This window comes from Xiphias gladius, chromosome 11 (genome assembly GCF_016859285.1).
Source record: "Xiphias gladius isolate SHS-SW01 ecotype Sanya breed wild chromosome 11, ASM1685928v1, whole genome shotgun sequence".
Lineage (NCBI taxonomy): Eukaryota > Metazoa > Chordata > Actinopteri > Istiophoriformes > Xiphiidae > Xiphias > Xiphias gladius.
Genome location: NC_053410.1, coordinates 9,853,456 through 9,875,359, shown reverse-complemented (window position 1 = coordinate 9,875,359; position 21,904 = coordinate 9,853,456). Strand labels below are relative to the sequence as shown.

At 41.1% G+C, this 21,904-nt stretch overlaps 3 protein-coding genes across 10 annotated transcripts in view; all 3 read right to left on the bottom strand.

Moving 5' to 3' along the window:
* ryr2b (ryanodine receptor 2b (cardiac)) overlaps positions 1-570 on the bottom strand; it is a 67,990-nt gene extending 67,420 nt beyond the window's left edge. For 4 of the 8 annotated variants that reach the window (XM_040139083.1, XM_040139087.1, XM_040139084.1 and 1 more), the window contains exon 1: positions 385-569. In XM_040139083.1, coding sequence (XP_039995017.1) covers positions 385-435 — 51 coding nt within the window. In that variant the 5' untranslated portion in view covers positions 436-569. Of the gene's footprint in view, positions 1-384 lie in introns of all 8 variants that reach the window. The other 4 variants (XM_040139085.1, XM_040139086.1, XM_040139090.1 and 1 more) reach the window with 2 other exon arrangements.
* A 1,278-nt stretch (positions 571-1,848) lies between these two features.
* Positions 1,849-21,821, bottom strand: actn2b (actinin, alpha 2b). The gene is made up of 21 exons (XM_040139216.1): positions 21,498-21,821; positions 17,747-17,861; positions 17,411-17,530; positions 17,201-17,287; positions 16,883-16,970; positions 16,336-16,414; positions 13,352-13,433; positions 12,844-12,929; positions 12,482-12,574; positions 11,875-12,105; positions 11,408-11,555; positions 10,858-11,008; positions 8,163-8,271; positions 7,111-7,251; positions 6,624-6,806; positions 6,156-6,290; positions 5,617-5,796; positions 5,194-5,340; positions 4,180-4,245; positions 3,894-4,052; positions 1,849-3,670 (listed from the first exon to the last, which is right to left on the bottom strand). The coding sequence occupies exons 1-21, from the start codon at positions 21,624-21,626 to the stop codon at positions 3,512-3,514; spliced, it is 2,688 nt and encodes an 895-aa protein (XP_039995150.1). The 5' UTR covers positions 21,627-21,821; the 3' UTR covers positions 1,849-3,511.
* Positions 9,096-10,342, bottom strand: LOC120796406. Its single transcript, XM_040139220.1, has 3 exons — positions 10,267-10,342; positions 10,114-10,172; positions 9,096-9,999 (listed from the first exon to the last, which is right to left on the bottom strand). Exons 1-3 carry the CDS (start codon positions 10,314-10,316, stop codon positions 9,161-9,163), a joined length of 948 nt encoding a protein of 315 aa, XP_039995154.1. The 5' UTR covers positions 10,317-10,342; the 3' UTR covers positions 9,096-9,160.
* Positions 21,822-21,904: the final 83 nt, after the last annotated feature.

Sequence of the window (21,904 nt, the reverse complement as noted above, 5' to 3'; positions counted from 1 at the left end):
GCTGCACCTCTTCCAGCTACAACAGTAAAATGTTGCTTAAACATGAATGCCTCAGTAATATTGGTCTAATGATATAATGTCTAATAATAGTGCTAGTACTTTTACTACTTTAAGTACACTTTGCATTTTTTCAGTGAAGAAACATGTTCAATGCAGCACTTTTGAATTCAATTAAGTATTTTTACAGGGTGGAATTAGTACTTTTGCTCAGGTTAAAAATCTGAGTACTTCTTCCACCCCTGATGTTAACTGTTGACACCTCTGGCGCTATTTAGGTCAGGTTAGCTAGAAAACATTTTTTTTTTTTTTATAGGTTGACCAAATTATATATCTTTTTTTTTTTTTTTTTTAATGTATTGCTAGTTTGAAAGGTGGCCGACTCACCGTTCGCAGAAACTGGAACTCATCGTCGCCCTCTCCGGTGTCAGTCATCATTTGAACCAAACTTGCCACACTAAGACAGACCTCGGCGGTGTCGGCGGCACCGAAGGAGGCGGAGAGGAGGGCAGGAGAGGCCGGAGCGAGCAGGTGCGCGGGCGGAGTCTGCGGCGGCTGGGGTCCGGCCGGATTTGCACACGTTTGAGTTTCACCGGTTTCTGGTGACGTTGGAAACCTCCAGAAGGTTTTGTCAGAGCACCGACCGACGTTTTTACGGTATTTTCACAATCCCCAAAGACTCTTCTAACCATATTAATAAAATAAATAATAATATTTAGCTCGTAACACAATACAAAAGATTTTTAACCTCTTTCCCAAGTTACGGCTGGCTTCGCCACCCGGGCCGCCGGCGGGCCGCCATGTTTGTTTTGTTTCGGAAACAGGGTCGCAACTTGGGAAACGAGTTAAATCCTTTTTTTTTAATCATTCACAGGACGAGAGATTTTTTTTCATCCAGATTGTTAAAGTGGTCAGTCACACCTTGCCAGTCAGTACGAGGCTTAGGTTAGCTTCCGACTCGGCGGTCAAAGGGAGTACCGAGTAACCGACTCTCCATTTTCAGCGGCTACTACTTTTGCGGAAGGGTGTTGTAGTGAAAGCCTGAACGCCTTTAAAACAAATGTTCACTTTTTAAAAAACCTTTATTCTATTTGTGAAAACAGAGAAATCGCAATTTAAGCGTTTTTTTGTTTGTTTGTTTGTTTTTTAACATCCAGACCACACTGGATCATATACAGCCCAAAAAAAGAAAAGCTAAAGACTCCTAGTTTAAAAAGATTAAAGAATAAACAAAAAATAGTGAACAAATCTTTCTCTGTTGTTTGGTGTTAGTCCTTGTATTAAAGGACATCTCAACCAGTGCGGGAGTCACAGCAGGCTCCAGTGGTGTGAATTTGGGCAACAAGGCCTTTGTTTACATGTAGATTATGGCTTAAAACATTTTTCAGTACGGTGGCAAATTGTAAATGAAAGAAATACTACAAGCATTGATTTATCAGGTTGAAATAAATGTTTGAATTAGGCACAAACAGTTTATTTAATTAATCAATTTCCCTCAAGTACAAAGTTCATCTTACTGAATTTGTTGGCAACCAATTTCTCCAAGATGTCAGCACTGCATTAGTATCTTTATTTTCCTGCTGAAATAAAACAAATCAAAGATCAAATCTCTTGGACCTATAAAGCTCAGTTGTGTCAGAAGCAGTGTTCATTAGTTAAAGTAAAAATAAACTTTTCTTTTAAAGGGGATTGCTTGGATCAAATAGAGCATAAAATTATTAGTGTGCTCCAGTGCCTTGGGTTCAGTTTGTGTGAAATGGCCAAAGATCTCATGGAAAATTCCATTATTTTGATAACTGCAGTATTTTAGCTCTCTTGCATGATGGGTGTGAAATCAAACACACAAAATGCTTGTTTTATCATTATTTTTTCATTAAGAGCATTACATAGTGATTGTTGTAGCTTAATGTAATTTGCATAGAGTTAGTATCAGGTGTTATGACACCATCACCAGCACATTTCGGTGAAATCATTGTCACTACTGTACATTTAAATACTATATTTAATGTATGTGTGACATTTTAGTAGAAGTATGGAAATTCTTTGAATACAGTCTCTTAATTTTATTCTCAAACGGCATACAACATGAGTACATTGAAAGGTAACATGTAGGCAAACAGCTGTTTAATATGGACAAATGTGGATTAATCAATGTATATTTCTACTAACAATAGGTCTTAATGTGTCAACAAAGGAAAATTTGGAAATCCCATGACATTTTATTTGTGTATTTATTTTCGGAGTTCATTGTACTTATTTCTAGGCACATGTAAGCATTAACATGTTTGCTGCTGCCTGAGAAAGTGTTTTATCTTCAACACGATACTCATAAATACTGCACATCTAGTCTTCTGTATCCTGTGCCTTCAAAGCACTGAGCAGTTGTAAACATTTATTTTTGCATTCATGTGGTTTCCCACTTTTCCTTTGTTAGTACTGTTTATTTATAGCCTTTTGGGAACCCATTTTCTACAGTGTTTGTTGGATGGGGGAAGGTCTGAAATTGCTTTTGTAAACTGTAATTCACTTTAAGCATTTCAAAATAACAGGAGATTGTATTCCCAAAACAAAGGCACTGCGAGGAAACATGAAAGCAGTACATGACAGTGCTAGATGAAACAGGGCTTTTATGTATAATTTCGTCAACTGATAAACTACTGAAACGCCATGATCCTGTTACTGTAGGAGTATTACCAAGTGATCTGCATTTTTCTGCCTTTTATGCCGTCCTTCCATCCCATTCTTGTGACCGTGATATCTCAGGAACGCCTACAAAGAATTTCTTCAAATTTGGCACAAATGTTCACTTGGACTCAAGGATGAACTGATTAGAATTTGGTGGTCAGAGGTCAAAGGTTAAGGTCGCTGTGACCTCTCAAAACACATTTTTGGCCATAACTCGAGAATTCATAGGTTAATTATGACACAATTTCACACAAATGTCAAATAGGATAAAATGATGAAGTGAGGATATTTTATATCCAAAAGGTCAACCTCACTGTGACATCATAAGGTTCTGCAAAAATACTTTTATGGCCATTATTCAATGCCATAACTCAGGAACAGAGGGAGAGATTGTGACCATATTTCCTGTAACTTGACTGGTTGGCGGAGGCACAACCGCGAAGCAGTAATTCTAGTTTATGTTGTAAATTTATTTTCTAGCTTCACCTTAATCACTGTACTGGACTGCACTTTCTGCACAAATACCATAACACACAAGATAAAGTGTACAATGCATTGTTTCTCAAAATATAATTTGAACATGGCAGTTTCTATTCGATTAGGGGTCATCTTTTATCTGGGAGAACTTAAGAAGGGTACCAAGACACATGACAATGCTCAGCATGATTATAGACAATCTAATGCGTCAGAAAACTAATCAACAAAAACTCGGTATGGTCACAAACACACTTCATTCAACATATTTGTTCCAACTTTCTTATAGATTCTTTAAATTCGTCAAGAGATGGAGGGGAGGCTAGGAGGGGGTGGTTAGGTTTTTCTAGTTGGGTTAAAGGTCGCTTTCTCCATAGAGGGCAGTGGAGAAGGCAGTGTAGTCCAGTGCCCCCGGTGGTGCTCCAGGGCCAGTGTAAGGCGGCATCCTCATGATGCAATACTCTGCTTGTTCAGGGGGAAGTTCTCTCCGCAGCTCCTCCACTAGTATGTAGGGCTGTTGAGGTGGAAGGAAAATGTGTTTAGGGCATGTTTTACAATAATATGTTTTTAATGCTAATATCACCCTTTTCCATTTTAAGATCATTAACAAAATTGTAGATCATAAATCAGCTTGGCATGGCAAATTCTTGGAAATAATGACTTGAAAAGAATAGTGTCAGCTAAGAATATCTGCGCATAGGTCAGTAAGCCATACCAACACAATCACACGCACATACCTTGTCAGCGGCCAGGATCCGGAAGGATGCCACAACCTGCTCGGCAGTGTCTGTATCAGCCGTCTCTCTGGTCATAAAGTCAATGAAAGACTGGAAGGAGACGATTCCAGTACCATTGGGGTCTACAAGCATCATTATACGGGCAAACTCAACCTCTCCCTGAGAAAGGCATGGATGGAGAATAAAAAGAGTATGTAAAGTATATTTGAAGAATGCAGCAAACAGAAAATTGTGCAGCAACTGACAACATAGCCCCATCGACCCACCCACATTTGATATACCATACCAAGTCATATCCCATAGAGATGAGGCAAGCTCTGAAGTCATCAGTGTCCATTGCTCCATTCTTTTTCTACAGTTGGAGGCCAAATTTCAGGTTCACAACATGGGAAGTAAAGAGGAAAGTAGAGTCGGGAGATTACAGAAAAGATTGAGGTAAAACATAGGCACAAGCTAAATAAATAATGTACAACAGCATTGAACAAGACAGCAGCATTTTGAGACTAAATGCTAAAGTTGTATGCAATATGCACAGTCTAACTTTTCCCAAATCTGACACTGACAGATGTTCTGCATAATGTTCTATGATAAAACAAATATCACTGAGGAGGAATACTTTCAACTTTAAGCACATAATATTCTGGCTTTTGTGATAAGACATTAAAGGACGGTGAAGATTTCATGATTAATGAGGTTTGAGAACTTAAATCTCAGGAAAGAGGTAATTGTGGTATTACTCGTGTGTGCAGTATAACTGTACACATGGAAGCTGTATACACAAACACAAAATGTTTCTTATCTGGGACATTGCTACACAGCAATAGTTTGCCAATTTTGTGCTGCAGTTTGTATTTGTTGGGTTTATTATCCAACAGATGTAGCTTGGATAAATCATCCGTTGTTTAACTTTCATCAATATAGCAAGGCTCTTAGTCAAAAAAATGCACAAAATATACCTAAGTATGGCTTAACATTCCACAGTACAGTAGTGGCTACTGTTTATAATGGATTATTTGGGGCAATTTGTTATGGCCGTGGGAGAAATGTTACATCCAACCTCTCTACCAGGAATCGCTTTGGGTCAAATGTAAGGTCAGATGCTGAGGGCTGCTCCGGGGTCTGGCAAAGATTCAGCATCTTGCACACAAACACTTCACTAGGGAGGACATTTGGGTCACCGTTCTCACAGTTTCTAAATACTTGGCTACCCCCTGCTTTGTTCGTGGATCGCTCAGATTGCCTTAGATCAGTCACTCAAATGGACAAAAAAACTCCAGTGATGTGAAATGGTAAGCTTTACCCGGTCAAAGTGGGTGAAAGAGGATCTGAACTCATTCATCTGCTTCTGGCTGATGCCCTTGGCATCCCGGGTCAGAATCTGGGTCTCGATCTCATTGATAGTTCGGGCGATGGTTGTAAGGAGCAGCTCCCACCCGACACGGATGTGCTGTTGATGTGGTACAGAGCAGGCATGCTCAAACAGGGAAGACACACCTTGACCAGTTTAACGAATTATGAATGCATAAAAACCGGATATCTACAGTAAATATATATTATTATATACATATTTACACATTTATGAATTTCAGTTTCCATGCAGAGCTGCAAAGAGTGTACATGTGTTGAGTGTTTGCAAATACTGTACTGTACTTGCACCTAGTGTTCATCTCTATCCACGTGTGCATATACAGTATTTGTAACATGATTTGCCACTGCTGTGTACCTCCATAGTGTAGTTGGTGTGTTTGTTATCAAACACCAGGGACTCTTGGATTAGCTGATGGTCTCCCTCCAACTTGTCGATGTTGGGCTTGTAAGAGACAATGACATGCTCACATTGTTTCAGCTGGGTCATCTGGTCCTCCAGGGTGCCTCTTATGTCCAGGGAGCAGCGCCCAGTTTCCTGTTAGGATAAGACATGCAACAAGGTCAACATCATTTTCGGACCAATTTAGATAATATGATGCAGGTCTAAAGATCGGATGGTTTTGTTACTGATAATGCAGGGAGTCATTTACCTGCAGCTAAGAGTAAATTCTGTCAAGACATATAGCATTTGATGAAGAAAAAGTGTATGTGTATAATAACATTCAGTCATTTTACTTGGCATTATTTAATTATCATCATCATCATCAAGAAAGTTACCATCATTATGCTTCCCTAATGTAAAGTGCATTTGAATATAATTATCTTCCATTTTAGGTCTGTATTTGATTAGATGGAGATAACTGTCAAATTGTTCATGAAGACTGTATGTCTAACCTCCATCCTGGCCTGTATCCAGGGTCCAATGAGATTAGCCTGGGCAGCAAATTGCCGTCTCAACCTTTCGTGGGCATGCTGGCGTGCCATCTCCTCCTGGAGGGCACCATCTCTCTGAGGAACCAGCTTCTTCACCTAGAAAAACACACACACACACACACACACACAAGCAGAGGCCTTACATGGTATTGTGAGCAACTGGCTCCTCCTGAAAAGAGCCATTAACATTAAACAGAATTATGCTAGTATATTTGGATTATATGCTTTAATCATTACTGGGTGCTGAGTCCTTCAACTCAGTGATAAAACATTAAAGCAGCCCTTCTTCATTACTTTATCAAGAGAATAAAGACTGCTCTCCATGCTGCTTTTTCCATAATGACTGCTTTTATGCAGTCAGCCATTATCTGAATAATGACTTTATCCTCGATATACGAGTCTGTAAGTGAGTTTTAAAGATGTAGCTACCTTTTCCCACTTGTTGAGGAGCTCCTCAGTTGTAATGGTGCTGTAAGGGTTGATAATGTTGGCTTTGATTCCATAGCTCTGGGAAATTTTCTGCACCTCATTGTGGATTCCCAAGATGGCCTGTCTCTCTGCATCCGCCTCAGGCAGAGTAGCTTTGAACTGCTCATGAGCTGCGATTAGACTCTGACAGGGGAAAAAAGGAAGCCCTGAAATATTATTACAATTTCAAATTTGTCACAAGTGATATTTTGTGTTTTCCAGGGTGTGACAGATCTGCCAACACTACACACAATATAATATTAAACAGCTCATAGATATTTACAATGAAACGCAGCAGTCTACGGTCTTAATAATTAAAACCCAAACATGAAACATAATCATGGGAAAATGTGAGGACAGTCTTACCTTGGCAATACTGTAAAATGCAACTATAATCTAACAAATAGCTATGTCTGAGTCTACTGTGCTGTGAGTACTGTAACCCCACCTGGACTTCTTCAATAGTATGCACTATGAACATGTCCTGCAGATCCTCCATGGCTCCTTCCATCCAGTTGTTGAAAGGAGCCGACCTCTTGGCAAACTCCAGGAACAACTGATCGATGGTCTCCAGCAGTTTGTCTGTCCGCTGAAAGGATTACAAGATATAACATGCTGTTTTTTGTATGTTTAAATCCTGAAAAACTGACAATGTCCAACCTATAGCTCAGCATTAGACACTTAGCTGAACTAATGTGGAGTGATTATCTTCATAGCTCACTTACAAATCCCAAAACAAACATTCCCTCATTGTTTTGATGACTAATCCCAGGGTAAATAACCCTGGGATTATGTACCCTTAGATTACATAATCCCAGAGTTATGTATGGTATGGCCTTGTTAACCCCCAACTTTAGCTTGGTTGTTGTTGACAGAGTCCCTCTCCTCAGTAGAGGATGGTGGGGTGCAGGAGGTGGACAGAAAACAGACCCCTGTCCCTGTCATTCAGACTTAATCCTTGGCCCTTTTCCCGGGCCCTCACACATTTGCAGGTCTGGAATGGCCAGCATGGATCAGAGGAAGTGGCTAGTGGGCTTTGAGCCAGTCACTTCCCTGGACAGGACTCTCGCATCTATTTCTCCTTTATCCCCTTCACGCTCCGATTTTACCCTCCTATCTGGGTCAGGGATTTTAGAGGGGATCCAATTGTCTCTCCTCATCAATCAGATGTGTCTCCACTGTTCAGATGTCAATGACAGACACCTAAATATGCTTACACTGACATTTTGATTTAGTCGGTGTTAGATGCCACTTCATTCTGCCTCTATTGTGGTCAATGTGGAACATTAGCGCACTCTTGTGGGGACTTTCTAAGCTATCCTAATTTATGAAAAGAATTAATCCCTCAAGTTTTGGGAACTCACTAGCTATAATGAAAAAAAAAACCAAAACACTAAGCCTAAGGAAAAAACTGGTCAAATGGATATGAATGCATTTTGTGTTTTCAGGTAAACATTCAGACATAACCATAACATTAACAGCCTTGAATGTTGCCCTTACTTCCAGTGCCTCTCTCCTCTTCTGAGTCAAGGTTCCCAGCTTGTCCCACAAGTCACAGATGCTCTGGCAGCGCTGGTTCACAGCAGCCACATCATGATAGTCCAGTTCACTGGAGAGAAAAAGAAAAAAAAAAATGCATGTACTGCTGTTCCAGTTGTGGAAAAGAGCTTTACAGTGCAATTTGTTGGCCAAGCTTTTAGGTCGATTTTCTCCCCAAGCCACTGGATAACCGTGTAAAATGCCCAAAGTTAGACAGCCATGGTGGTAAATGCCTGGGTTAGCATTAACTCCAAACTGCTAAAATTGAAAGTTAAATGTACACACCCAAGACTGAAATCATTAAACCACATGCACAAATGCAGCTACATAGGCAAGTTGTATTAAGATGAATGACTATGTTTAAGGCACATGGGAGTCTTTACTTCAAACTAATGACTCATGTTGCCACCCCGGATTTAATTGAATGTGAAATCCTTAGTTTTATTGCACATGTTGTGGACTCCGCAATGCCATTTTCCTGGTTTATGCACAAACCTTGCCTCTGTTTTATTTAGAGGCTTCATTGTTGCCTTTGGACAGAGGCAAGCAACCAGCTCATGGGTGCTAATATAAACAGTCTCAGTTATAACACCAGGGTATGTTTGCATTTCTTTCCATGGCCACTCTGACCTTTGGAAAGTTCAGTTACATTTGAACATTAATCCTCATGACTGAGGCTCTTGAATATTCAAGACTCAGCTACTGGGATACTTAGAATTTTTAAAAATTAAATTATAACCACACACACACACCTCAGAACCTGAAGTTGCCTCTGCAGTGGGATTTTTGGAACAGAGGCAAACTAAAGCCAACCAACATACAAAGAAATGTTATTTTAGAATTTTATTTCATAACTTTAACAGATGTCAAAAAAGATAAAGTACATTTTTTTTGAACCACAGAAACTAAAAAGAACCAGCCCCCCCCCAAAGCAATTTGTTTGAAAGCTACAGTCCTGTTTAAGATTTGTAATAGTCCTGTGGCTGCTGCCAGAGTGCATCACTGGGAACTTCTTGGGTCCGAGTGGTGACGATTGGACTTTGAGCAATGGGGAAGTGGTATCTCTCATAATGATCTTCATCCCAGTGATCGCTTCCAGTTTCATAGTCTGACTGAAAGTGTGACACTGTGCCAGGAGGAAGTTGACCAGTCAAAAAGAGGTAGTACTGGCTTGGTCCTACTGGTCCTAGGCTGGGTGGAACTGGCTGCAAATGGCTGTCAGACATTTGCCCAGCTGACAGCTCATAGGGAGGTAGTTGCTTTAAACCTTGTTCTTCTGTTTCCCTCTCCTCATTTCCATGCTCGTAGATTGATTCATAGTGACTCAATTCACCAGCCTTGAAGTCAGGTCCCAGATATGGAGGAAGTGGTGGCGGCGGCAGCAGCAGCAAGTTTAGCTCCTCAGTTTCCCTTTCCAAGTTACCATGCTCAAAATTCTCTTCGTAGTGTTCAAGCTCACCTGCCTGAAACAAAGGTGGAGGGGGAGGAAATTCAATGCCAGGTCTGGGCTGAGATGTTCTGGACACACTGTGGGCAGTTGTAGACTCTTCCACAGGATCCCAACCAGGAGCCACATTCCATGAAGTCTCACTGGAAGTGTCCAGAGGAGGACTGGATCTTGCTGGATAGGTTTTAGGACTAGAATACACTCCCTCCTCCACTGGTTCATGGAAGAACCAGACAGGAGGATTCACATTGGTAGACTGAACAGGAGCACCTTGGGAAGAACTATAATGGAGGCCAGGAGGCGTCTCCAGGTTTGAGAAACTGCCCTCATAAGGATTATGCTGGCTCCAGCCTAGGGGGAGAAAGTGTTGAGTAAAATTTAAAAAGCCAAGGAAATGTGATAACATTTGAGTCACTCAAGTTTGAGTGTATCTGAGTACATTTATAATGTAGTTGCAGTCTTTACCTTTTTTAGCAGGAAAGCAGTGGACATTCCAACTTAACAGTGCAATGAGGAGCAACTGACTGTAAAAGAAAACAGCTGGTCAAAAACTTGAGTAAAATAAACAAGCCATAAATAGAAAATGAACAAGCAAACAGTCATTTAACTGTCACATACCTTGCAGGAAACCAACCAGCCATTCTGCTCGTCAACTGAAATGTTATCATCTTCTCTCAGAGCACTGGTTAAATATGAAACAGGAAATACTCTGTGGCCAGTCGCAGACTGAGAAGGTAACGATGGACAGGTGCATATCATTGACTGCTGATTGAAAATGTCAGCATGCCAGTGAACCACACCCATTACCCATGTTTTGAGATATACTATAGTGACGTGCACTTAGCCGAGAAGAAGAGGGTTTCCGTAAATTTCATGAATACTTTTTCCAAAGTGGTTCATAGTCATCTCCCATGCAAATCAGTTTAGAGACAGCAAGTTCATATTTTTCCAACTTTCTTCTTCCACTGCCTCAAATGTGAGCACAGAGAAGAGATGTTTATGAGACCACTGAACTACTGCATATTCCATGCAAGTGCGGTGCTAATGCTATTAGAATAATATTTACAAGAAAAATAGAAAACAAGATTTCATTAGTTGATTTTGCAATTACCCCCTCCCCCTCCCCATGCTGTGTTTGGCAGGAGTGAAAACATACTCCTGGGTCTTCATGACACATGACTGCAAACATCTGCTATAGGGAGTGCGTACTTTAGTTCCTGTGCAATGGCGGCAATCTGCTCCACTCTGTCCTGGTGGGCTGCCAAGTCACTCTCAAAGGCCTCGTGTTTTCGAAGCAATGCTCTGATTTCTGTCAGGGTGGCTGTTTCATAGTCCTTCTGGGAGAGGATCATTTCCTTACCTGAATATTACAAATACCCAAACAGAGAGAAGGATGAGGTAAGAGAAAGGAACAACAAGATAATTAGTAGCTTAGATCTAAACACAGGCCTTATATGGGCATTACAGATGGAGAAAATTACCTACTGCAGTCCACTACAGGCTGATTGCATTGGACAGACTAAAACCTTCAATCAAATCTCATTAGGAACAAGTCTAAACAAACCCCAAGGTTAAATGAAACACTTGAACACTGAAAAACAGGCAGAGAAGCAGGAATGCAGACGCCTGTAGATAAACAAGGAGCTAATAAGTCGAGATAAACAGATAAACATGCAGACCTATAGACAGAGCAGTGAAAGACGGATTCAAAAGCAACCATCCAGACTGTTAAAAATTCAAATGTACAACCACAACTGACCGCTGGCCCAGTTCTCATGATTGGTGGCTTTTTGGCGAAACTTTTCTGCCAGGTGGTCCAGCCTCTCGAGCCTACGGATCTCTGTAAGGAGCCACTCCTCGTAGCCTTTCTCTGCCTGCTCTAGGCCCTGCCATGCACTGGCTATGTCCTGTAAACAAAATGAAAATGAAAAATCACAGCTTAAATGTACTCAATTAGGAATTGATTCGACCCTGGCAATTTAGAAAAATTGATAAATAGATATTATTTGAAGTTGCAAAAAAGTGTAAAACAAATCGGCCTCTATTGGTACAATGCTGGTGCCTGTTACTCCTTAGACCTGTGTAAGATTAAACCTCTAAAGCGTTTGCCATTAGACTAATGTGACATAATGTGAATAAGACACATTAATAGTGTTGCACACAATCACGAATGCTTCTTCAACTGTTGAATTATAAGCCGAGGAAGAATTTGGAGTCGTGACTTACAGATACCATCTTCCCCTCAGAGGGCATAAAGGCAGGGCGATTGCTGATGCGCAACTTGGTCTGCAGGGTGTTGAAGTTAATTTCCAGCTGGCACTTCTCCTGCACCTTAGGGGGCTTGTGCTGGCGTCTGTAGTCCCTGAAATCCTCCAGCTTCCGCTGCATCTCTGCCATGGTCTTCTCTGGGGTCCGGTTCTCCAGCCAGGGAGTGGTGCGGCGGATCCACTCCAGCAGCTGGGAAACACAAAGACAACATGGGAATAAGTTGAAACACAAGAGACCTCCATGTTAAGATAATAGTGTGTCACGAAGACTGATGAATTATTCATTTTTTCATCAGATGGGTCTCAGCTTATCACAGGAAGGGGATTCATAAATGGGGGAAAGAAAGATATTTTGTTATCTGAATTTAAGTCTGTACTTTTACTTTGAACTACGTTCATGTACGATTACAGGCAGAGCACTAACTTTAGTAATATGTACTGTATATGCCAATATCCACAAAGGTGCTAAAGTTTAGTTTCACTTTGAAAAATTAACGGTTTCATTTCACAAAGTTTCCTCATCACGCAAGAGTTTATTTTTAATGAAATTTCAAACCTTACTTTACCTCACTGGCCAGTCTCTCATACTCCTCCATCAGTTTCTCATTCTCCTGGTTTACACCGAGCACCTTACAGATCCTGTTGGCGGCCGTCTCTGCCTGAGAGCACAGGGCATGAGAATAATGTAATTCCATCAGCAAAGCAACAAAGTGGGCCCTGGGCCCTGCTCCCTTTCATCCTTCCAGTATACATAATAATAATATCCTCACAATACATTTTTTTATCACAATGACATATCAAAATCAAACTGACAATGGAGTTCTGCACCTGACTCCATTCTCAAAATACACATGGACTGTACAGAAGAGAGGGATAGCCAACTAATCTATAAATACAAACGGGTATGGGATAGGTTCAACAACTATACCTGCTCAGCTCCAGCAAAAGCATGGTAGAAGCAGGACACATAGGTCATGATAGCTCTTTCATCAGGCTTCGGGGTGTTGATAATATCTATGGCATTGAGAGGGAGGGAAAGTCAAGGTGGCAGAAAGAGGGGAAAAAAGTGAAAAATCAAAAAAGTGGAAAATGACTTTGGAGAATGGAAGGAGGCAAAAACATTCATTGTAAGTCTACTCTGAATGTACTTTTAATTTGTTATGGTTTCTGTTCCATACAGATGTACAATTATTATATAGAAATATAACTATATATGAAAATGATCACATGTACAGTAACTTATAAAGACCGTAAAACTTGTGTGCTTGCTGGTTACATCTCTGTGAGGGAGACTCAGTAAAAAAGTAAACCTCCAACAGAGAAACCATCTTTATACACACAGGAACAATCATATTGTTAATACATATTTCAAAGAACAGTACATACGAGAAAGTTAAACATTGTTATTCAAAACCACTTATTCCATGAGACATTACCTTCTGCGTCCAGCATTTTGGGAATGTCCAGGTGTTTCTCAGCTATGTCAAAAGCCAGGTTCAGGTTCCCCATAGGATCATCCTAAATAAAGACACACAATTCTAGCTCACTAAACAGCAATGCCGGACTTAAAATGCCTCTGCGCTGACCTCCATGCTATGGTGGACACATTATACTCCCTGATCACCTACTGCGCGTGCACTTTAATTTAATAGCACTTGTTTTTAAATTTATATTTGATATAGCTTATATTTTTCTCATGAGCTCGATGCTTATTAGATCCTCACATGTTGATTACTGCAGTTTGATCAGTTGCATGAAACCATCAACTCTCCATAGGAACGTCAGTTGTTGTAATTTTCTCAAATCGATAACGTATACATTTTTGTACATGTTTTGCTTTTATCTGATAACTACGGATTACACCTCGTGATTATTACTATCAATGATAATTTTTTTCAATCAAGTAATTGATCTTTTAGTCTTCAACATGTCAAAGTGAGGTTTTTTTAGATGGCAAGTGTTTTTCCAGATGTTTGTTATCTTTTCTTAGAAATGACCTGAACGACTAATCTATTATGATACATCGTCATAAAATAATCAACTAGGAAATGAATCAACTAATATATTACTCAAGTAAACATTTCACCACTACAGTAGACTTAATTTATTTCTTGAGTTGAAAAATTTGACCAAAGATATTTTCTTTTCTATCACAAGTGACTCTGACAGGAGAAACCAAGTGTTTTAACAGACGCGGAGTGGTGCATTAAGCTAACAGCTGAAAGGGAACCCTTCCCTGCTAATGGAACAGTCAGTGAGAGTGATGTGTAAAGGGATCATGCGATCATGCTGCTGCTATTGTCCCCATCTCTGTAACACTCTTCCATAAAGGTAGGGAGGGGCTGTCAAACTACATGACAGGGTCAGCTGCTCACAGATCCAGTGCAGGACAGACAGATGGATGGATAGGGTAGTAAATTGATGATGGGATGGAGAGATGGATGGAAGGATACCCCAAGGCTTGTGTGTGTGTGTGTGTGTGTGTCTGTCTGCCCCTGACCAGAGCTGGCTCAGCTGGCTGTAACACTGCAAGCTTAACGAACACGCTCACCTGGAGCCAGACTCAACAGCTGCCTAGCGCACTATGCAACTGTCTCCTGGCAGCATGAGCAGAACTGAAAAGTCGAGGTGTCACTGAGTGAGTGAATATGTATGTCATAAAGATGGAAAGAGTGAGAAAAAGCACTAGACAGAAACAGATATGGTACACTGTAGGTGTGTCTCTCGTATTTACCTCGAGTAGCCTTTCCCAATTATGAAAACAGACGCCATCCTTGTAGTGATACTTGAGATATGACTAAGAAAAATCATTCGAACCATTTCATGGGCATCTTCCTGACTTTCATGAGGACCGGCAGCCTGTAACTGGGGAGCATTACGTGACAATAGCAGAGGGAAAGCTAAGCCTGAGCTCTGCAGGGACTAGGCTCATGTTTCTGTGACTATTCAGGGTCAACTCCAAGCCAGGCCAGTGAGTTGCATGCTGAAAAGTGAGTGTTTCTGTTTCCAAAACAAATGAAAATGTCACTCTTCCTAACCAGCCATGGTGTTCCCCTACTATAAATATATATAGATAGATATATATATATAGATATATATACACAGTATTGGGCCAAGTTTGGCCAAGGTAAATTTAATTTCACTATTTGAGCATGAGGTTCTCATGAATAGATGATTTTTAGACCACCAACAATTTATTTACAATATAGTGTTTCAAGCATTCATTAGATAAAATCACCGTAAAACCTTATGGTCGAAATCCCTATCATCAGTTCAAAAAAACTTGCAGTCTTATATCAAAAACAATTTTTGCAACGGAAGAGTGAAGCCTCAAATATTCCCAAAGATGTCTTGGCCTTCCTGTCTGACTAAGACGACACCTTCTCCCAGGAGGGAAAGGGTGTACTGGTGCATTATTGTTACATGACAGACATAGGAGGGCTCCCAGCTGTGCTCTCCAAGTCTGCAAATAAGCAGCACAGCTCAATGAGGCCCTCACGTGTTTACACAAAAACAGAGAGTGCTGAGCATCCATCAAACCCAGAACATTTAAATGAGCTGTGGAATTGTTTGCCCTGAAAAACACTTAAAGCTCAAATAGTATGCACACACCAATATGCTGGAGACTGTGTAGGGGTATAAATGGACCTGAAATGTGACACTGTGCATTCATTTGTCATATTTTGAGGGTAGACAAGACTTGATAGTGTCACCACCATTAAACCCAATGTTGCGATGGGCACAGTGGGGTGCCCATAAAAATGGACTGAAGCAACAGCCTTTTTCATGCTGATTTGGCTGAAATTATGTACCAAATAAACTGTTTTAGTTAAGAGTAATGAAGCATGAGGTAAGACTAAATGAATGCACTTGGAATAAAAACATTCTGCTGTGAAAAAGACAAACATCCATAAATTAGAGAACCATTATATCCATTAGCCAAATAAAACACTGTTTATCCATAGCAAACATTACTGCACGGTGCTTCTGCCTATGACAACCGAGTGGACTTCCAACAGACAGCTTACTTCAGCGTGAAATGACATATATTCCTCAGTGTATCCAAAGGTGCCATAAATTAAACCAACAGTCCCATAAAACTACTTCAAGTTCAAATTACTATGTTTTGGTATCATCCCTGGATAAAACACTTTCCTCTACCCAGATAACTCAATCAAAACAGAAATGGATCAAAAAGATGGCATACACCTCCATCCCTATAAACAGACTAGTTTTCCTCAGTGTTTCGCAAACATAACGTCATAAAAAGTACCCTAAAGTGCCATTATTCTGAGTTCAGTGTGCATTTGTTTCCATCAGTTCACACTGTGACGGAAGGGGGTTAATTTTGTGGAAATCAGTTTGTTAGTGTTTAGGGCTGACACACAGCATCCTGGTTACAAGTGAAACCACACGACACCTTGTTGAGCTTAGAGTAGTCGAGGAGGTCGGGTCTGTGTCTATGAATCAGGGCGCAGAAGGCCAGGCCATCCTTCCAGCTTCACCAGCCGATGAGCAGAGAGAACCAACATGTCAGTTCAGAGAGGTACGTCGCTAACTTGTCTCAGAGATGAAATTGCTGGAGTCCAGTCCCAGCATTAACCGTTAGAGGTGCAACAGCACTTTGCAGATGCCAAACTCAGTCTTGGTATTTTGTATTGTTTAAAGTCAACTTCAGGAATAACTCAGTTCTGACATAATGCTATCAGATGAACCTATTCCCTGCACAAGCTCCATATTACTGAGATATGCACTGTTATAATAAATTGTCTTGTATGCCCAAATGAAATGAAAACAATATTTTGGAATATGTTCAGACGTTTATCATCCCTTTCCTTGGAATATGGCAAGTTTGTAGAGAATGGGAGGACAACCTAGATTAACTATCAATCACATAACCTATCACTATATCTATAATCAAACAGCATTTAATATTCAATGGACAGCCTTTATGTGTGAAACACTACCTGACATGGAAGTTTTGGACGTTGACATTCCTGTAGGGGGCAGTCTTTCTCTGACACCACAGGAGAAGGCCTTCCTTGGCGGATGTTTCTGAGGAGAAAGTGAATTTCCAGGGATTGGTTACACAGAAGTGGGAACATAGTATACTGCAATTCTGTGCAGGTCACAGGTTGTTTTTCTTTCGAGAACTCTCAAATTTACATATTACATTATTACATGTTGTCCTTTACCTTTTCTGGTTGTCCGTATCTACATTCAGTTGACAGAATGTCTATATAAAATGAACTAGGTTTAGATTCTTTTGGATTTTATTATCTCACCTTCCACAGAAATGTCCTGAATGGCGAAGCGAAGGATGATAGTCCAGATCATTCCAAGAGTCATCTTTACATTACCGTCCACAATCTCTGCAAGGCAAACAGCCCGTCATAATCAGTTTGCACATGAGTGAATAATGAAATCTGATTATCACTCCACTCCACACCTGGTGGCATGTAGTATATTCATAAATACAGGAAGTCTGTGGGTACCTTCAGCTCCAATGGAGACCAGTTTCACTCCTTTGCTAGTGATGAAGTCCAATGCTTTGTTGACGTTAGCAATCTTATGAAAGCGCATCTTCCCCCTGTCTGGCTTGGGTAACCTCTCTCCTGCAAACAGAACATTATGTGACAGAGTCAGATATGTATGTAACCTTATGTATTCATTATCCAAAAAAAATGGCTAAACTGATACACAACCTCAAAATTAACTATTGTGAACAGTGAATAAAATGTGCATATTAGCCTACTGGTGTAGTATCACAAAGAATAAATCAGTGACAGGAACTGAGAAAACGTTGAAACATTTTCCTTTAGTGAGCTAACCTGAGATAACTTCCAGAAGCAGCATGAGTTTTAATCCATTCCTGAAGTCTTCCTCAATATTTTCAATTTGAGTACCAGCTTTCCTCAGGTGGGAGTTACACCAGGCTGTGAAGGTCTAACAGGAAAGGGACAAATGCAAAGGTTTCTGTGCATGAAAATTGCAGGTATTTCTGCACCTCCTGCGAAGCTCTGCTGACGCACCACAATTCATAATTCAAAATCCTGCAAAAGAAGTTGGACTTTAACTCAACTCAAAACCTCATTATATGGATTACACTATAAGCATGATATTTGCCTCTGCAGTAGACCTAAACAAACTGAGGCAGCTAACAGCTTAACGAGTCTTCAATTCAAGACTATGTACCCAATCGATGTTAACCTCTTTGACCAGTGCTACATTTTCAGATTAACCCTCAGTGACCCATTAGTGTCCAGTTTCCACTTTTTTCATGACGTAGTTCCATAGCTAACAACCATCAGAGCAAATGTGTTCCATGTGGGGTACTGTAATACTGTAAATCAAGTTAAGACAGGCTCGACGTCCTTCTCCTCCTATTTTTATTAAATCTGTCAATAGCCAGCAGCAGAGTTCATGGGCGCTCAACACTTTACGGATGAAAGCTGGGAGCCGACCACAGAGCACATTCCGACCGATATAAGGTGTTAAATTTAGACTGCTCTGCTGTGCCTCATGATAAGAGCCCGGGAGGAAAAACGTCAAAATGTCTCGCAATGTCAACATGACTGAAAATGTCACGTGGATAGAGCAGGTTTTCCTCTCACATCCATTTCTGTCATTATTTTGCCACATATAATGTGATTGGTTACAGCTGCAAGGCGATAGCTTCATCGCAGTACATGTATGCTGTTGTTCCTGGCCACACTCATTACTATGGTGACGTATGAAGACAGGCAGGCATGGATAAAAGATGAGAACATAGCTATAAGCTACTATCATCAACTAGAATTGATTTTTTTTTTATGTTTGTATGTGCTTCAATCAATGAGCCGATCAACAGATGCTACAGCTCGTACATTTTTGTAAAAGAAGAACGAAAAACAATGGTCTGTAATTACTTTCCACCGTCACAAAACCAAATAGGTCCAAATGAGTACTTGTGCCTTTTTAAGTACTTTTAAATTCAGAGGTCGAAGTATGATGCTTACGGTACATTTTAAACATTTATTACAGATTTAGTGGGAGTTAATAGTCATTCGGCAAAGAACGGAATCATAAGCTGGCTTTATTTTTGCATTTTCTATGTTTGGCTTCGCTTCAATTTTCATTTTTCTGGCACTTTACTCTTTTTTTTTTTTTTTTTTTTAGACAAAAGTGTAATAAATTTGTGTTCTCATCTCTCTCATCTCTTACACATCATTGCACCCAGTGAGTCTGCATATGGGTGCTGCCCAGCCGGCCACTCATGCTTCCCCTCTGGGTGCTGGTTCAAACGGAATATTACCAGCTTTAGAGTAAATCACATTCCACACTGAGTGAGTCCCCAGGGTGTATGTGACATTGAACTGTTGCCCTCCTTGTTAAAAAAGCTGTGGCCTGCTGGCCCTCCAAATTTGACTCAGCCACAATCGCACAACCCTTCTGCCCACTTTCCAAGCCCCCCACCTACCTCTCCAGCACTACTGACCAGTGACGATTAAAGCTAAAAATATTTATGAATCACATCTAGCAAGGGCAGACCCTATCATTGCCTTTAGGTCCTCACTAGGTCAGAGGCTGGCGGGATGGAAAATAAATGAGAACTGAATGTTTAACATGTTGAAAAGACAGAGCCTTATGAATGGGTCAAAATGTTTTTCTTATTCTCCTTTAATTTTGATTTCTATTTAACTTACATGAGCATATTCACTACTTTTCGTTAACACTTTTGCTTTTTCACTTAATGTAACACAGCTCCTTGGCAGTGGAGACTTGGCTTAAGATTTAGCTTAATTCTGAGCATCAGTCTCTGTAACCTGAACAGGCACTGAAGGCTTTATGAATCTCCTTGATAAACCTGTCTGAGTCAGGTAATTGATCCAAAAGGTCCAAATAAGCACAGTCTCATTAATATCCAATGAAGGAAAGCTACCCCAGCTGCTAGTAGGATTTGAAATAAGCCCACTGCACCATGGTTTGAGCTGGATAAGAGATTTAAGGCCACTGGAGAGAAATTATTTCGGAAAAAGCAACTAAAAGTGTCCCCTAATGAACCGAACAAAACCCTTTTGGCAACACTCTTGCTCACTGTGAATGTCAAGCAGGGGTGTATGATATATAACAAGCTGGTCGGGCACAGATCAACTTCATCACCTGCCACAATGCCAAAAAGAAACACTATACCAGTGTTACTGCATGCAGCCATCAGTGACGCTTTATTAATTCTGATCATTTTGAACAGCTGCTTGCATAACCGGACCACTCTCCAATGAGCACTTGTCAACTCCAAATTACAATCAGTAAAAAGATAAAGAGTGGAAAACTGCTGTGCATATAGACCAAGACCTGACTATCGTGTTGCTGCCTTGTGTTGCCAAAAATACACAGTTTTGTCATCCCCGTGTGGGGCCACAGGAGGTTATGGGCATTGAGCTGAGGGCCCCCCCAGTTGTGCGAAGAGCGGCAGTGTAAGGCCCCGGGCCAACTTTTAAGGCCCTAAAACCAACTGACAGTGTGGTAGGCCGGCGCTATATTGAGTTGAGCTGGTCCCGGAACAATATTTCTGTGTGGTTTCTATAAACAAAAGAATTCCGCACCAAGGACACTGGATTAACCCCACTATAATGCCTTTTGGTCCCGAGGTTAAAATTAGATGGAGCGTCCATTCTAATCCCAAGAGCGTCATCATGTGTTAGGAGCATCTGTTGACAGCTCGCATTCCGCGCGTATCAGTGGAGAGGCGGCGGTCCGCGGAGCCGCTGTAAGGCAGAGCTATTGTTAGCTGGTACCCGCCGCATCCGTCCGTCAAGCCTCCCTCCCCGGGGCCCGGCTGCGTCGGGGGCTGCGGCGCGAGACTAGAGCCCGCGTCGGAGGTTGAGCGATGCTCTCCTTCAAAATAAAACTACAGCAGAAACTTCCGAGCATGAATTCGTTAAACCACCCTGGCTTCTTGTCCTTTTAGATGTTCTGGTATTGCCTGGGTTTCGGAGGGCTTCGTGGCTAGCTATAGCTAAAATTTTGAACTGTGATTTTCACGGGAGGAGTTGGCTGCACAGCAAGGAAGGGTGGAACAACTACTGACGGCTGGGTTACTAACGGTTAGTTACGGCTAGCTAATGTGTCCCCTAGTCCGTTCCTCTTTCACCTACACGCACACACACAACTATAGTATAGAATCATAGAAGTAAAATGCTTTATTAAAATGACCACTGCGGGGAAAGAAACACATATCGTATTAATTTGCCGGACTTGAAACGTTCAACGCGCCTGAAAACGCGTTTACTTTATTCTGAAAATATCAACCGGTATTCCATCTCTACTATGGTCAGCTTGATGTTAACCCCAACAGAAACGTCTAAAACTATGTTGTGCGACACTAACTAAGCAAATTACTGGTATATTCTTAGGTTGAAATATTAAATATAAACAAAATAAACTTTTTGTTGACGTTGAAAAAGAACTTATATGATTCCTATATGATTCTGAGTCACAACACTGTCATAGTTTTCTCCTTGGCTCCCATCACAAGGTGCGTTGATGTAGCTAGGATTCAATTCAGTTTGTTATGATCCAGGTGTCTTTCCCATGACTTACTTTCCTCTGCTGTTGCTCCCAGGCAGGGTCCAGCAGCATGTCCCTGTCCCACTCATCCTCCTGCATCATGTATTCATACTCGTAGCCGTTATCATAGTGCACCGTGGTCTCCACCTGGGTCATCATCATTGTGCCGATACTTTCTGTTCCCCCCGAAACTCAAACGCGTGTTATCCTTTAACTGTACTGCTGGGGAGGGGATGGTTTCCTGACTTTCTCTTCTCGCTGCTGCTGCTTCTTCTCTTTCTCAACTCTCTCACGCTTGCCCTTGTCCTCCCGACCTGACAGACGCCTGGCCCTGGTTGCCACAGATGAACAAGCGACGGTGTCATTAGTACTGGACAACCACGTGACGCCTTCATACCTTCCCCTAAAATCCCCATCACTCACACCACCCACACCCTCCC